Source organism: Lepisosteus platostomus, chromosome 1 (assembly GCF_059453375.1).
Source record: "Lepisosteus platostomus isolate fLepPlt1 chromosome 1, fLepPlt1.hap1, whole genome shotgun sequence".
Lineage (NCBI taxonomy): Eukaryota > Metazoa > Chordata > Actinopteri > Semionotiformes > Lepisosteidae > Lepisosteus > Lepisosteus platostomus.
In genome coordinates, this window is record NC_142611.1 from 78,520,443 (window position 1) to 78,533,984 (window position 13,542).

The 13,542-nt window shown below is 41.6% G+C and overlaps 1 protein-coding gene across 5 annotated transcripts in view; it reads left to right on the forward strand.

Moving 5' to 3' along the window:
* loxl3a (lysyl oxidase-like 3a) overlaps nt 1–13,542 on the forward strand; it is a 60,000-nt gene that overhangs the window by 32,033 nt on the left and 14,425 nt on the right. For 3 of the 5 annotated variants that reach the window (XM_088638204.1, XM_088638201.1, XM_088638200.1), the window contains exons 6-9: nt 1,704–1,757; nt 4,122–4,329; nt 4,922–5,102; nt 11,830–11,984. In XM_088638204.1, the coding sequence (XP_088494330.1) occupies nt 1,704–1,757; nt 4,122–4,329; nt 4,922–5,102; nt 11,830–11,984 (598 nt within the window). The remainder of the gene's footprint in view (nt 1–1,703; nt 1,758–4,121; nt 4,330–4,921; nt 5,103–11,829; nt 11,985–13,542) is intronic. The other 2 variants (XM_088638202.1, XM_088638203.1) reach the window with 1 other exon arrangement.

Here is a 13,542-nt window from a genome sequence, read left to right on the forward strand (position 1 = left end):
GGTTGTCATCTCCAGGGCTCTTGGAAAAAAATCCAATAATTAAGTCATCAGGACATTTGACAGAGTGAAAACAGATCAGTCCTGGAAACAAAGCATTTCTTCTTCATTTGTTACCCATACGGGTTCAAAATGGGCATAGAAAATCTCAGCTGTATTCTCCCATCAACAATGAGGCAGCTGCAGAGAGAATGATCTGCCAGTGGAGTTTTTTAAATGACCTTTATATAAGAGGCTCTAGACAACTTGCACAACATACTGGAAAAGCTTGAATCAACCATGCCCTCGTACCATTGAGTTTCCTCGTAAGGTTCAATCTGATTGTAATATTTTGAGAGTCTCTTTGGGATGGGGCAAGAATAATCCATGCTCTTTCTTAGTTCTGTGCTGTGCCGCATTCTGCCAAATTGAACTTGTGTTTTGGTACGGCCCCTAAAAGAGGAATGCCAAACTCGAAACGTGATGATGAAGCCGGTCTGAATCCCCTCAAAAATAATCACTAAAAAGTTATAAGTGAAGGAGCACTGTCGATTTATTGTTGCCCCGTATAGTGTAATATGTATTGACAGAGTGCATTAACTCTGTCATAAACATTAACAACGTCTCTGGTGATGTTTCTTATAACCATACTTTCACCTTATGTTACAAAAGAATGGAGTTTGCTTGCTTGCATGGTTGTTAAAAGGAAACTACATTTAAATCTCACAATACTGTCCTGAAACTCAACAGCTAGATGTTTGGTGAGCACAATTAAAATATTTGAATAAAAGTAAAATACCTTGGAAACCTGGAACAAGTCTAACAAATGCATTTGGCTTAGGTGTTCTTGTAAAGCTTTTGTGAAATGTTTGGAAGTTAAACAAACTGGCCAAAAAAGATGTTTAATTGTACATTTCCTTTTAACTTTTTGAGGCTGCCTTGACTGGAGTATGGAACTTTGGTACAACCTCTCACAGAAAAGAAAGTTTTGGGAGATTATTGTTTTGTTACAAAACTGGCTGTATCGCCTGTTTTCCCAATTATTAGAAACTGTGAGACGTACAGAAATTTTAAATCCCTTTGGATTTTTGTTTGGGCTTGATTAAAAACAATGAGGGAGATGAAGAATGGTAAGTGCTGTTCCATTTATCCAGCCTAGGGTGCTGTCTCTGGCTGCAGAGCATGCTGAGGTCTGTTGCCCTGGTAGAACCTGTTAGATTGGGACAAAGATCACCTCAATGTAGTGTATAAGCATTGACTGTCCAATTCCATCTGTAACTTTGCGGATGAAGAAATTCTAAAATGCTTAAAACCTATCAGGAGAATTGTTGCAAAATGTAATGTAATCCCACTGGAACTAAGGCGTAAAAAGTAATACTGAGTGATGTTTTGCATGCATGTTTTCTGTTGGTGCATGTGTGTTCACATAATGTGATATCATCTCTGACAAAGTGGGCAGTGCTGTAAGCATGTTGCAAGAGCTCATTGTGTTCCAGTTACATACTCTGTTTTCCTTCATGATTATTGGGACTGCTTCACGGTATGTTGTCTTTTGTTTAAAAGTGTTATCATTCTAAGAACATGAATATGAACATATGAATATTCAGCATGTAAAGGAAAAACCTGCTGTTTAAGGTCAATGTGTGATTTTCTCTTTCAAACTGTTCAGATGTTACTGTGCTCTCATGTGTATGTTCAGGGATTCCTAATGAACTTTTGCTTTACAGGCAGAAACCCAAACCCAAACCTAAAGCTAAATCTAAACAGAATGAGGACTCAAGGTAATCAGGGGGAAAAGTCTTGCCAGTCATTTTCCCTGAATGTCCGAGACCGAACGACTGATGCTGCTTGAAGAGCTCTGCTTTTTTTTGGATAATCTTGATTAACCCCTTCCCTGCCTTCCTTGCGGTTGTGCCAGGGGTGTCCAGCTTGTTCACAGCAAAGGGCAAAATTATACTGTACATGTGTCTAGAGCACCAAATCCTGGAATGTCCTACATATTTTGGAAAAGTAGGAAATGTGTCTCAATATCAACAGTAATAAATATATTAGGATTGTACATTACAGCAGTGGTATGTCTATTTGCTGTCAGAAGAGCAGGAATCAAATAAGTTACATTGTTGGTGTTAATAGTCTCTCTCAGAACCACAGGAGCCACAGCCCTCACCTACCTCACGCTGGACACCCCTGTCGTGTGTGTTGAGACCTCAAGTCCCAGCGTTCTGTAGATATAGATACCAGCAAAATGCTGTTCTTCGGCATTCTGCTTACATCAACCATCTTTAAGAACATAATCAGTCAACACGCTACTGATCCTATTTTTAAAGATGACTAAATGAATTAGACTAGAAACTGACATGCTTGAAGATGTCAGGTTTACCTTACTGTGTGTGTATTGCTTTGTTTTCTTTTTTTAACTAAGATGATTATTTCGGAAACTCGTCATTTCATTGTGCACTGTCCACGTGGGCATGTTGCAAATGCAAATGTTTGTGCCATCTGAGGTGCATTTATTGTTGTAGCTGACAATGAACCCTTTCACTAATGAGTATGAATTTATTGTTTTTATCAGTGTTGATGCCAGTTTTGTCACAGTTGGTCTAAGTGCGTTTTATGGAAAAAATGCAGTGGCTTTAGGAGTCCTGAAAATTGCTTATTTTGCTTAAAGTCTCCTTTTATGTTTCATGTTTTTCTCACATCTGTTATTCCTGATGTGCTCTATTTAGGCATGAGCCTTTTGTGTTTTTTTATGGAAAAAAATCTTGTTTAAAGAAACTGATTGAGACAGCCTCTGTATTTTTTTAAAGCAATGTTTCCAAAGGCTTCAAAAGGTATGTAGATCACTGGTCCTTCACAAGATAATGATAGTAGAGCAGATATTAATGACATTTATAGGCAGGCAATAGTGTATTATAGCATTCTTTGATTAATATATTTACTCAGACTTCCTTAACAGAATTAATCATATTCTGAGAGATATTAAAAATGCAACATAAAATTGCTTCCAGTGTCTTCCCAGAAGTTTCTATTTGCAAATCCTTGTGGAGGGAGTGTAGTATTTTTTATGTGATGTATGTGACTGTCATGTCAATGATGTGTTCGTGCAATGTCAATGTCTGTAGATGTTGTGTCGATTGTATTGTCCAAGCTGTCATTCATCAGTCAGCCAATAAAGCTGGTTGAAATTGAAGAGCAACAGTAGAGCCGCCACTAGGGGCCAGCAAAGGCCTGAAGCTCTTGTCTGTCGCCTTGCCTGATGTCTATTAATTATTGTAATACTGCGTTAGGGAGCACATTCTCACATGGGAATAATTAGTGGTTATTAAAGTATAAAAAGGCTTGCACGGTGTTAGTGGTGTTTGGGTTAGGATGTAGTGAGGTTTGGCTGCTTGGAGTATTCAGTTGTGTGAAAGAGGTAGGTTTTCCTTGAGTCTTTGTTTGCGAGGTGTCCTGGGAAATCCCAGATACAGCCTCCTGCACCTGAAGTTAAGTCCTTAAGATTTTCTTTTGTGTGCACAAGGCGATTGGAGCTACCTAACTACAAGGAGACTACAACCTAATTATAAGGAAATGATTCTGTGGAAATCATTTCGTTGATTTAAGTCGTTTTGGAGCCATCAGTCAACCGAATATAAAAGTTGCCTCTCCATCACTTGGCTATTTGTAACATATTCCTGTAGTTCTTTACTAACTTTTGAGGGAACCAACTCCTGTAAATATTCTACTGGCTAAAAAACTACTTCTAGATGTTTTATGTTATGTTTTCCTTAAAGACTTACAGTGCTTTGGTCTTCCGCCTGTATTTTATCTTCACAGGCAGCAGCTTGTGTCCTAGTTCAGCTTATACAGTACATTTAAGAAAACAGGAATATTACAAATCTTGGGTGCAGTCAACATCAATAATGTGATGTTTTTAGTCGCGTCTCAGTTCAAAAACAAAGAAAAAAGCAATATAACTACCAGAATGTGCTGTTCTTTTTTAAACCCTGTTTTTTTAATGTATGTAATAGTTTTTTTTTTTTTAAGGAAGCAGGTTGTTGAGAGACTGAAAGAGGCCGAAAATGGGATCAGGTCTGTAAGACCCACTGCTTGCTGTCCAGTGTCTTGTACTGACCAGGCGATGACTGTAAACTCTCTTCACCCAGGCTGTATGCAGAGAGACAGCAGAACCACTACCTGGTTCACTCAGTGGCTTGCACCGGCCAGGAGGTCCACCTGTCAGTGTGCCCCCTGCAGTTCAACGAGGGTAATGCCACGGCCAGCTGTGAGGGAGGCATGCCTGCTGTGGTCAGCTGCGCTCCAGGCCCCCAGTACGCTGTGGGCAGCAGCCAGAAAAAGAAACAGAAGACAACGGTAATGTGTGGGAGTCTTTCAGGAGCTTCAGATTAGAAGAATTTGTCATTCTGTCCGTACAGGGAAAACCCCCTGCTCTGCAACGCATCCAAGTCGGACTAAAAAAATGAACTTCGACAACAGCCCAGTGTTGCTGGCTGGTTGCCCTTTGCTTGCGGCTGCTGGGGGTAATATCTTGAAAATGTTATGAGAGTTTTTCCGCCCTTGGTGCTTTACCGTTTTCCTTTTTAAAATGATATCTCACAAATATGAAGAAAATAACATTTAGATCTTGTATTGAGTAGCATATGGGGAATTTAGAAAAGTCTTACAAAACCACACATGACATTATAAAACCACCATATGTTTTTGACTAAACCAATATGCTTTCCCTGGCGTATATTCTCAAAGGGGTTTCAGCAGTCTTGAGTTTTTAACCAAAGGACAAACAGCTCATCTTTCAAAGGCTTTTTAAAAAAATGTATTCAGGTCACTTTTTGTTTTAAAAAACTGGATGACACCTGGAAATGATCAAGCGTATGTATCTGAAATTGCCTTGGGAAGCTCATCGGCCTGACGACCTAAACGGCTCCCTGACATGTCAATCCTGCAGTACCGGGTGCGGCTGAAGGGCGGCGCCAAGACCGGCGAGGGGCGCGTGGAGGTCCTGAAGAACAACGAGTGGGGCACGGTGTGTGATGACCGCTGGAGCCTGCAAGCCGCTAGCGTAGTCTGCAGGGAGCTGGGCTTCGGCAGCGCCAAAGAGGCTCTCACAGGGGCTAGGATGGGCCAAGGTGAGGGAGCACGACGAAGTGTGACTGTCGCGGTTCTGCCGGTTCGTCCCCCAACACCTGGGCGTCACGCAACAGAGAACCGGCCGGCTGAGCTAAAGGAGACCTCCCTCAGCCCAGGCGGCTGGGCTCCCTGTGATGCGCAGGGAGGGTGGTGACGTCACCGCACTGCAACCAGCTCCGCTACAGAAGCTAGAACCTCACGGGTCTTCAGAGAGATATAACTGTGCACATGATAGAGAGGCAGAGTGGCGCTGTGGTTAGCATTGCTGCCTCTCGGTACTGAGTTCAATTCCGGACCTGGGGTCCTAATGGAGTATCTCCTTGGAGTTTGTATGTTCTCCCCGCGTTTGTGTGGGTTTCCTCTAGGATCCTCTAGGATATAGCCAGCAGCCATATCACCCTTCAACTCACAACTGGCAACCCACTGAAGCTAAGCAGGTGTGAGCCTGGTCAGTACCTGGATGGGAGACCTCCTGGGAAAAACTAAGGTTGCTGCTGGAAGAGGCATTAGTGGGGCCAGCAGGGGGCGCTCACCCTGCGGCTCATGTGGGTCCTAATGCCCCAGTGTAGTGACGGGGACACTATACTGTAAAAAACAGGCGCCGTCCTTCGGATGAGATGTAAAACCGAGGTCCTGACTCTCTGTGGTCATTAAAAATCCCAGGGTGTTTCTCGAAAAGAGTAGGGGTGTAACCCCGGCATCCTGGCCAAATTTCCCCATCGGCTGTTATCAATCATGGCCTCCTAACAATCCCCCTCTGTGAATTGGCTTCATTACTCTGCTCTCCTCCCCACTGATAGCTGATGTGTGGTGAGCGTTCTGGCGCACTATGGCTGCCGTCGCATCATCCAGGTGGATGCTGCACATTGGTGGTGGTGGAGGGGATCCCCATTACCTGTAAAAGCGCTTTGAGTGGGTGTCCAGAAAAAGCGCTATATAAGTGTAAGCAATTATTATTATTATTATTATTATTATTATTATTATCCCTGTTTCCTCCCACGATCCAAAGACTGGCAGGTTAATTGGCTTCTGGGAAAATTGGCCCTGATGTGTCTCTGTGTGTAGTGACGTAACAAGGGTGCGAGGCTGATCTGAAGCCAGAGTCAAGGCAAAGCAGGGTCAAGGCCAGAACAAAATGTAAACTAAGCTGGGGAACAGAGCAGTGGCTTAGTGCTAATCTCAGTAACGGAGCCCAGAGCACTGTTCGGTCTTCACAAATGGATCAGGGAATGGTTCATTTCATGCACACTGGTAAAGAAAAGCAACACAGTGTTTCGGCTGTGGAGCCTTCTTCAGGTGTGAGGAGAAGAGGGGAAGTAGCAGGTAAAGCACAGAAGAACACAAGACAGAGTGGGTAAGAAGGGGTGGGGAGCAGGAATGAAATGGGCATGAAGCAGGTGAGAATGAGTGTCCAAGCACAGGAAAGCTGAAATCTGCAAATTAATAGGGAGGATTTCGAAGGAGATGAGTCTGTCGATTAGGGAAGGGGGAAGGTGTGATCCAAGTTTCAGGATAATTTTGGTTTTGGATGTCTTTCTGCAATAGGAGTTCTGAAAACCATCTGTGAGGATGCCGGCAGAGAGATGAGAAATACTGTATCATGTCTGTTAGTGATGGAGTGGGGAACTAGTGGTTTGGAGACATCTTTGATTCTCGCAGCTCTGAAATGTTCCCTGAAACAGTCTGCAAGTCTTCTTCCTGCCTCACCGATGTAAATGGCTGGGCATTTTCTGCATGAGAGGATAAATGAGGTTGCTAGAAATACATGATGTCATCTGGTTGATCCACACATTAAATGTGTGTGGTATTGGATATATATTTGCAGGCCGTGCGGTGCAGGGAAAAGTGTCTAGTGTGGATGATTGCTGTCGGCCGTTAAGAGAGCTGTGAACAAAAAGATTGCGTAGGTTAGGTGGTCAGTGATATCAGATGATGTGTTGGTCAGAAAAGAAGATACTAGTGGAAGGGTCATCCTGTAAGATGGGGAAGTTGTCATTAATAGTAGTGGGAATTAAAAGGGTGTTTTAATGGATTGGATGGATGATCCGAGGAAATGATGTTCAATTGTAGGTCTTGGTTATGGAAGTCCGTGTCATCACTACATAGCAGTCAGAGACTGAGAGACTTTGAAAAAGAGCGTGAGTTTTTAGTATGTGTGGGGTGGAAGGAGCTGTGCAGGAGACAGCTGTGTGAATCAGTGTTTGTAATAGACGGGAGTATAGAGTCATGGATGGGTAATGGAGAGGTTCATGTGCAGAAATGGAAGAGCGGTGAAAGATATGTGAATTGTACAATTAAGGATGGGTAGAAGTTGGTAAAATGATAAAGGAAATGCTGTGGCTGGTTGTTAGAAAATGTGGCGGTACCGCTGTAGTCATGAATTTGTCACTTGTAGAGTTCAGGGACACATCCAGTATAGGAAGCAAAAAAGCTTTCTTCTGCCCTCCTGTCAAAATGATTTGCATAGCAGGGTCCCATCCTGGAACCCGTGGCAGTTCCACTGACCTGCTGGCGAAAGTGGTGATGGACAGAAAAAGCGTTCTTTGTGAGGACCGATTCTGCGAAACATACAAGAGTATGGGCTGGTGGATTTGCTCAGTGTGTTTGTGTGTTTGCTCAGTGTGTGCTTAAGGGCCGCAAGACCATCACTGTGGGGAGTAATGGTATATAAGGACTTTTTGTAGTTTGCTTCACCAGGAGGTAGGGGATGACGTGATTGCTCACAGGTGAAGCCAACTTCCTGTCTAATTGGGTTTCCACGACAGCCAGCTTGACTGACAGGTGGAAGGGGCATGACCAGCTGCCACAGTAGAACAAGCCTCCTCCACAGCGCCCCCATGAGGATGGGCGCGACATGGAGTGAGCAAGTCGAAAGCTAAACAATGGCTTTCCAAATCAGATCAGATCTGATCACTTTATTGGCCCTATCCAATTTCTTGATTTAGGAATTTGTCTTTTCACATTCCCCAACTTGCTCTCCATGAGCCACACAGACAGGGAGAGAAGCTGGGGGTCAGAGGGCGGGGTCTGCCATTGTACAGCGCCCCTGGAGCAGCTGGGATTAAGGGCCTTGCTCAGGGGCCCAACGGAGTAGGATTCCTCTGCCGGCCGCAGGATACGAACTGGCAACCTTCCAGCCACAGGCACAGATCCTGAGCCACAGAGGCACCGCTCCGCCCCGGAAATCAATTAGGAAAATATGAGGGGAAATAAACTGCTTTGTTTAATGATTCAAAAGAATCCAGATGAAGAAAATAAGCACAAAGAATTGCAAACATGGAAAAAAGGGATAGAAAGGTTGAGAGGAGTGGAAAATTGAAGAGTATTGCAATGCAACCTTAAAAAAATAGAAAAAAAAGTCTGTCAGTACAACAAAAGAACCATTAAATAGAGAATAGTAAAGTTGAAATGAAATAAAAATATTAATTTAAAACACTGTAATGCCTTTTTTTAACTGTTATAAGTTTTATATATACTTATATTCTTTTCTGCTCTCATGCACTTTTATTTTTGAAGACGTGTTCTCCGTTTCCATGAAAGCTGTGCAAACATTTGTTCGCAAATATGCTACCCTTTAAATTCCCATCATGTTTCTGAAAAAGGTACAGTAGCACCTATTTTCAACCTTTTTTTTTCCTATTTCATGATGCTTTCTTCAGTGGTTTACTGGTTACTGGAACTTTCAGCCAACAGTATTTTGGATTCGCTCCTCAACCACATTTTCCTGCAGTTACTCTTATATAAAATCTCCCCCATCCGCTTGACAGAGATACAAAGGAAACAGTTTTGTTCAGTATATTAATGTGCAAACCAGGGTGCCGAAAATAAACATGCAGATTTGCACGACAGGGTGAGCAGCCCTCCAACATCACAAGATCAAACTGATAATGTGGAGAGAGAAAAGACAGGGTCGAATAATTAATAAATCGCAAACCTACATAAAATGTTTTTGTTGAAAGTGAGATTCTTATCCCCCTCAAAATTTCCCTTCTTTATAGTATCAACATTTTAAAATCTGAGCAGAGCCATTTTATCATCTCCGATGGGTTTTTTTTGCCAGAAAAACAGTAGCCATCACTTGAAATGTAAAGTGCAACATAATGATGAAAAGTTTACAAAAATGTACAAAAATGACATTTTAAAATGCCCAGAACTTTCCTTGGGTGACCCGACAAAGGAAGGGAGAAAATGTTAACATACAGTACAGTATATTCATTAACATCCTAGCATAGTTTTATAAAACTCAACATCCTCTAATTACATCACGTATCCAGCTACAGATAAATGGGTGAATAACCGATTTGTTGAATCCTTCTGATCGTTAGGCTGTCAGGAAGACGTCTGCTCCTATTAGGAGGCAGAGAGTACAGCTGCCAGGCTAAAAAGACACATTTTTCTGGCCAGCTCCTGGATGAACTCACGGGCACACACAGTTGGTCTCACCAAGGATGTCTGTGACAGGAAAAGAAATTAATTCCCAGATGTTGCATTTCCACTACAAAGTGTTCATGCAAAATCGGCAGACTTTGCCTTGGAGGGCACCACGTACCTGAAGGAAACTGAGACGGAAGCTACTGTAATTCTCTGCAAACTTCAGGCATACTTTATGGCAAGTCTACAGGGTCATGGAGTGTCAGTATTGCTGACAGGGACACCTGAATATTGACCTCACAAGCTGAGAAATAGACAGGTGTATGTACATTTGCAAACTTAGCGGATGTTAAACATCTTCAGATAATTTAAGAATTTATGCAAAGTTTATATTGTGTAAGTACAAAGGAAACGTTGGATAAGTTGCATGTGACATGCAGCGAGAAAATACATTGATAAAATGACAATAAGGCTCTGTAAGGCTATTAGCCTATCCAGGTGTTTTTTATGGTACATGACATCAGCCAAGTGACTTGATATTGTGACGTTTGGATTAGAACATTAAAGAAGGAAATGTAAACGTGGAGAGAACTAAAAAACTTCTCAGTGTTGAGAATAGCTGCATATCAGTTTGACTCATCATTATTATTGCCTCTTATAGGACAACCATCGCTTTTGAAGTCCTACCTTAAAAGCTAAATACTAATATTTTGTAATTCTACAGTGAAAAGAGAATGTAACAATAGTAATTTAAGACAGAAAAAAGCATATTGAACTACAATGGCCTGGATTGCAGCTAATCAGTATTATGTACAAAGTGACTTGTTTCAAATGAAAGCCTGCCCTGTTTCTGTGCTGCTGTATCCCAGTGGTCCTGTTTGTCAGATGCTTATAGTTTTATTCTAATAGCTTCAAACAGAATGTTAATGAAAATGTCCTCCATGTTAGTGGCACATAGGATTTTCCCCTTAGCGTTGGCACGTTTCTTGCAAAAATGTTCTTCTTTGGTGAAGCCACAGGTATTCCAGTTCCTCTAGGGTGAGATCCGGTCCTTGCAATGAACAAGGGTCCTGTTCTGAGGTCGGCTAGTGCAGACAGAAAGGGATTGTTTCAGGAATGGTGCCAGCAACTGGAAAATCCATAGAAGATGAATTTGTTCTATGTAAGCAAATATCAGTCAGCCGAAGACTTCCAGAACCTTTTTCAATATCCCAAAATGCAGAAAAGAAGCAATTTGTGAAGATGTTTGTCCATGCATGTATACTAAAAAATACTCAAAATACTTTTTGACTCCAAGTGAATATTCCTTATTCTACTTTTCATTCAGCTTATCATTATATGGGCTGTATTGGATAATAAAATAAAGGGCATGAAAAGTACTTAATTCCATAATTATTCACAAGATGCAATAAAGCATTTTAGTTCTCAGTTTCATGGGATCATCAGATCAGAGATCTTGGACTGGCTAAATTGCAAATTAATATATACAAATGTAAAGGTTTTTGTTGATTTCATCAGGGTGCAGATTCTAAACGTCTGATGATCTTCAGAACATGCCAAAGGATTCTAAAATCCTTTTAAGAGGGTATTTTATTAATTACATAAGTCTCCAATAACTATGATAACCTTTATTTTACAGTGTGTACTTTAGTCTGTTACTCTAAAACTTTGCTGTTACTTTATATGAGCTTTCAGATGCATGGTGAACCTAATTACCAATTTATACAGTACAAGTAGGTATCGGCAGTTTTAGATTTGCACACATTAATACAGCTGGGTATTTCACTGGAGCCACTGTGAGATGCGGTATCTTGCTCAGGGGTACAGCAACAGTGTCTAACCTGGTGTCTGAACTCACGGGTTTCAAGTTACAAGCCCAGAACCCTACCTACTGCTCCAGACTGCTGCCCTGAGCCTGGTATACAGGCTTAATCTCATAAATGTAATAGGATCGTTAGGCACGGCTTGGGAGAAACCTGAAGGGCCTGAGGCTGCACCCTGGTTAGTGCAGCTTCTAAGGAGGCTGAGCTGTACTGCCTAAAACCAAGCCAGGCATTGGTCCATAAATCTGGAAGAGAAAGCAAATCAGTATTGAGACACATTTTAAGTTTGCAAATAACACTGAGATGAGAATCAATCTCTGCCACCAAGCTGGTGTCTGTCTGGGTGCACCTCCAGCACCTCTTTAGTGGCAATGTAAGAGGTGGAATTGCTGTCAGCAAGGACTGGGGCTCCAGGGACAGAGAACCATGCCTGGTACAAGCGCAGTGTAGGTGAACCTCTGTTGATGACAAACTAAGAGCCGTCAGGCCCCCCGTATGAAAGCTGTCCTGTTTTTCTTTGTGTTCTGGGAAGGGATGGGTCCCATCCACATGAATGAGGTTCAGTGCAGTGGTCACGAGAAGTCGATCTGGGACTGCCAGTTCAAGAACATCACAGCTGAGGACTGCCAGCACCAGGAGGATGCCTCTGTCAAGTGCAACGTCCCCTACATGGCCTATGAAACCACGGTCAGATCCTGCTCTTTCATGCATTTCAAACGTTTTAGTCTCAGTTCTGCAGGGAAGGAATACATTAGCACCTGGTAATTTAACTGCATGTAGAATCCAAAATACTGAATCACATCCCCACAGATTTACACAACACAGAGTGAAATGGTACAGTCGGAATTCTAAAAGGAATTACAGACTTGCTTGTTCAGCTCTGTTGTGTTTTTTTTAAGCAGGATGCACAGTGACACAGAAGAATAGAGCCATTTAAAAAAAAACAACATCTGACATAAGTGGAGTTTTACTTCTAAGTGTGCCTAAAGGGGAACTGCAGTAACAAAATGAATGCATTGATGTTATAGAAAAAAATGACCAATTTTTATAATTAGGCACAAAATCATGAACTTTGTGACAGTACTGTAAGTTACCATGTTGTAGCAAACTGCTGGTCTTGCCACAGGTGATAGCGAGACTTGTGCAAATTGTGACGTGCTGCAGCCCTTCCTGCTCACTAGCTCACTAGTCACTGTAATGACTAATGTAATGCGTATACGAACAAATTAAGTACAGGTTGTGCAGACATTTCACTGCAGAAATGTTCCAATGTGATCTGCATGCAGAGTTAACAAGTAAGTAGTATTTGTCAAAATCAAAAGCAATGTTTCTATTGGATTAATGAGACGCATTCACAGACCTGCTTGTTTACAATGTCACAGGGCTGCACACGTCACCAGAAGTTTTGTTGCCTTGTTCTGAATCGCAGAACATGGTGCTGCACATGCCTGGAAAATGTATCTTGTGATGGAAATTGGAGGTTTTAAAAGTTACTGTGTCCATTTTACCATTATTGTGGTTTGAAATGCACTCATCAATGCTGATTCTTCTATCCCCGACATGTGAAAATAGAGCTGCAGTTTCCCTTTAACCACAATGATCACAAGCTGATAACTGAATAGAAAACTATACTCCTAACCAAGATGATAAGAAAAGCAAATGCTAAAATGTATATTTTTACCGTCACTCTTTTATTTATTTGAAGGATTCTATCTACCCAGTCACACTGCTGCTCTAGTAAAGTACTCAGGAAGGAGAATGTTAAAAAAATCTTTTCTTAGGTATTTTATACAACAATTTAATGATTGTTTTAGAGATACTTTTGGGCATTGTAAAAAAAATCATAGACTTGTTTCGTTGACGGTTGGAGATGAAATTTGCAAAACATCTTGATTTCATTATATTTATGTCGTTAGTTTGACTGTGAGTCAAGTGATCAGTATGTGCCTCTTATAGAGCAATAAATTCACTTCAGCAGTTCACTGTGCATCTGTGAGCCCTGTTGCTTAAAATGAGGGGAAATACTGTATGTGATAAACTCTTAAATAGCTAATTTGATCAGAAAATAGTTTTGGATGAAAACAATGTTTTTTGCCAGCAAAGCATAACAGGCAAACATCATTAGGAAATTAAATTGGTATATGAAATACTATGAATGTTTTAAAAAATTTTGATTATCCTTTTTTGTTACTATAAGAATATATACATGCAGTATATGCAGTATAAGAGTTAGGGTCACTGCGGT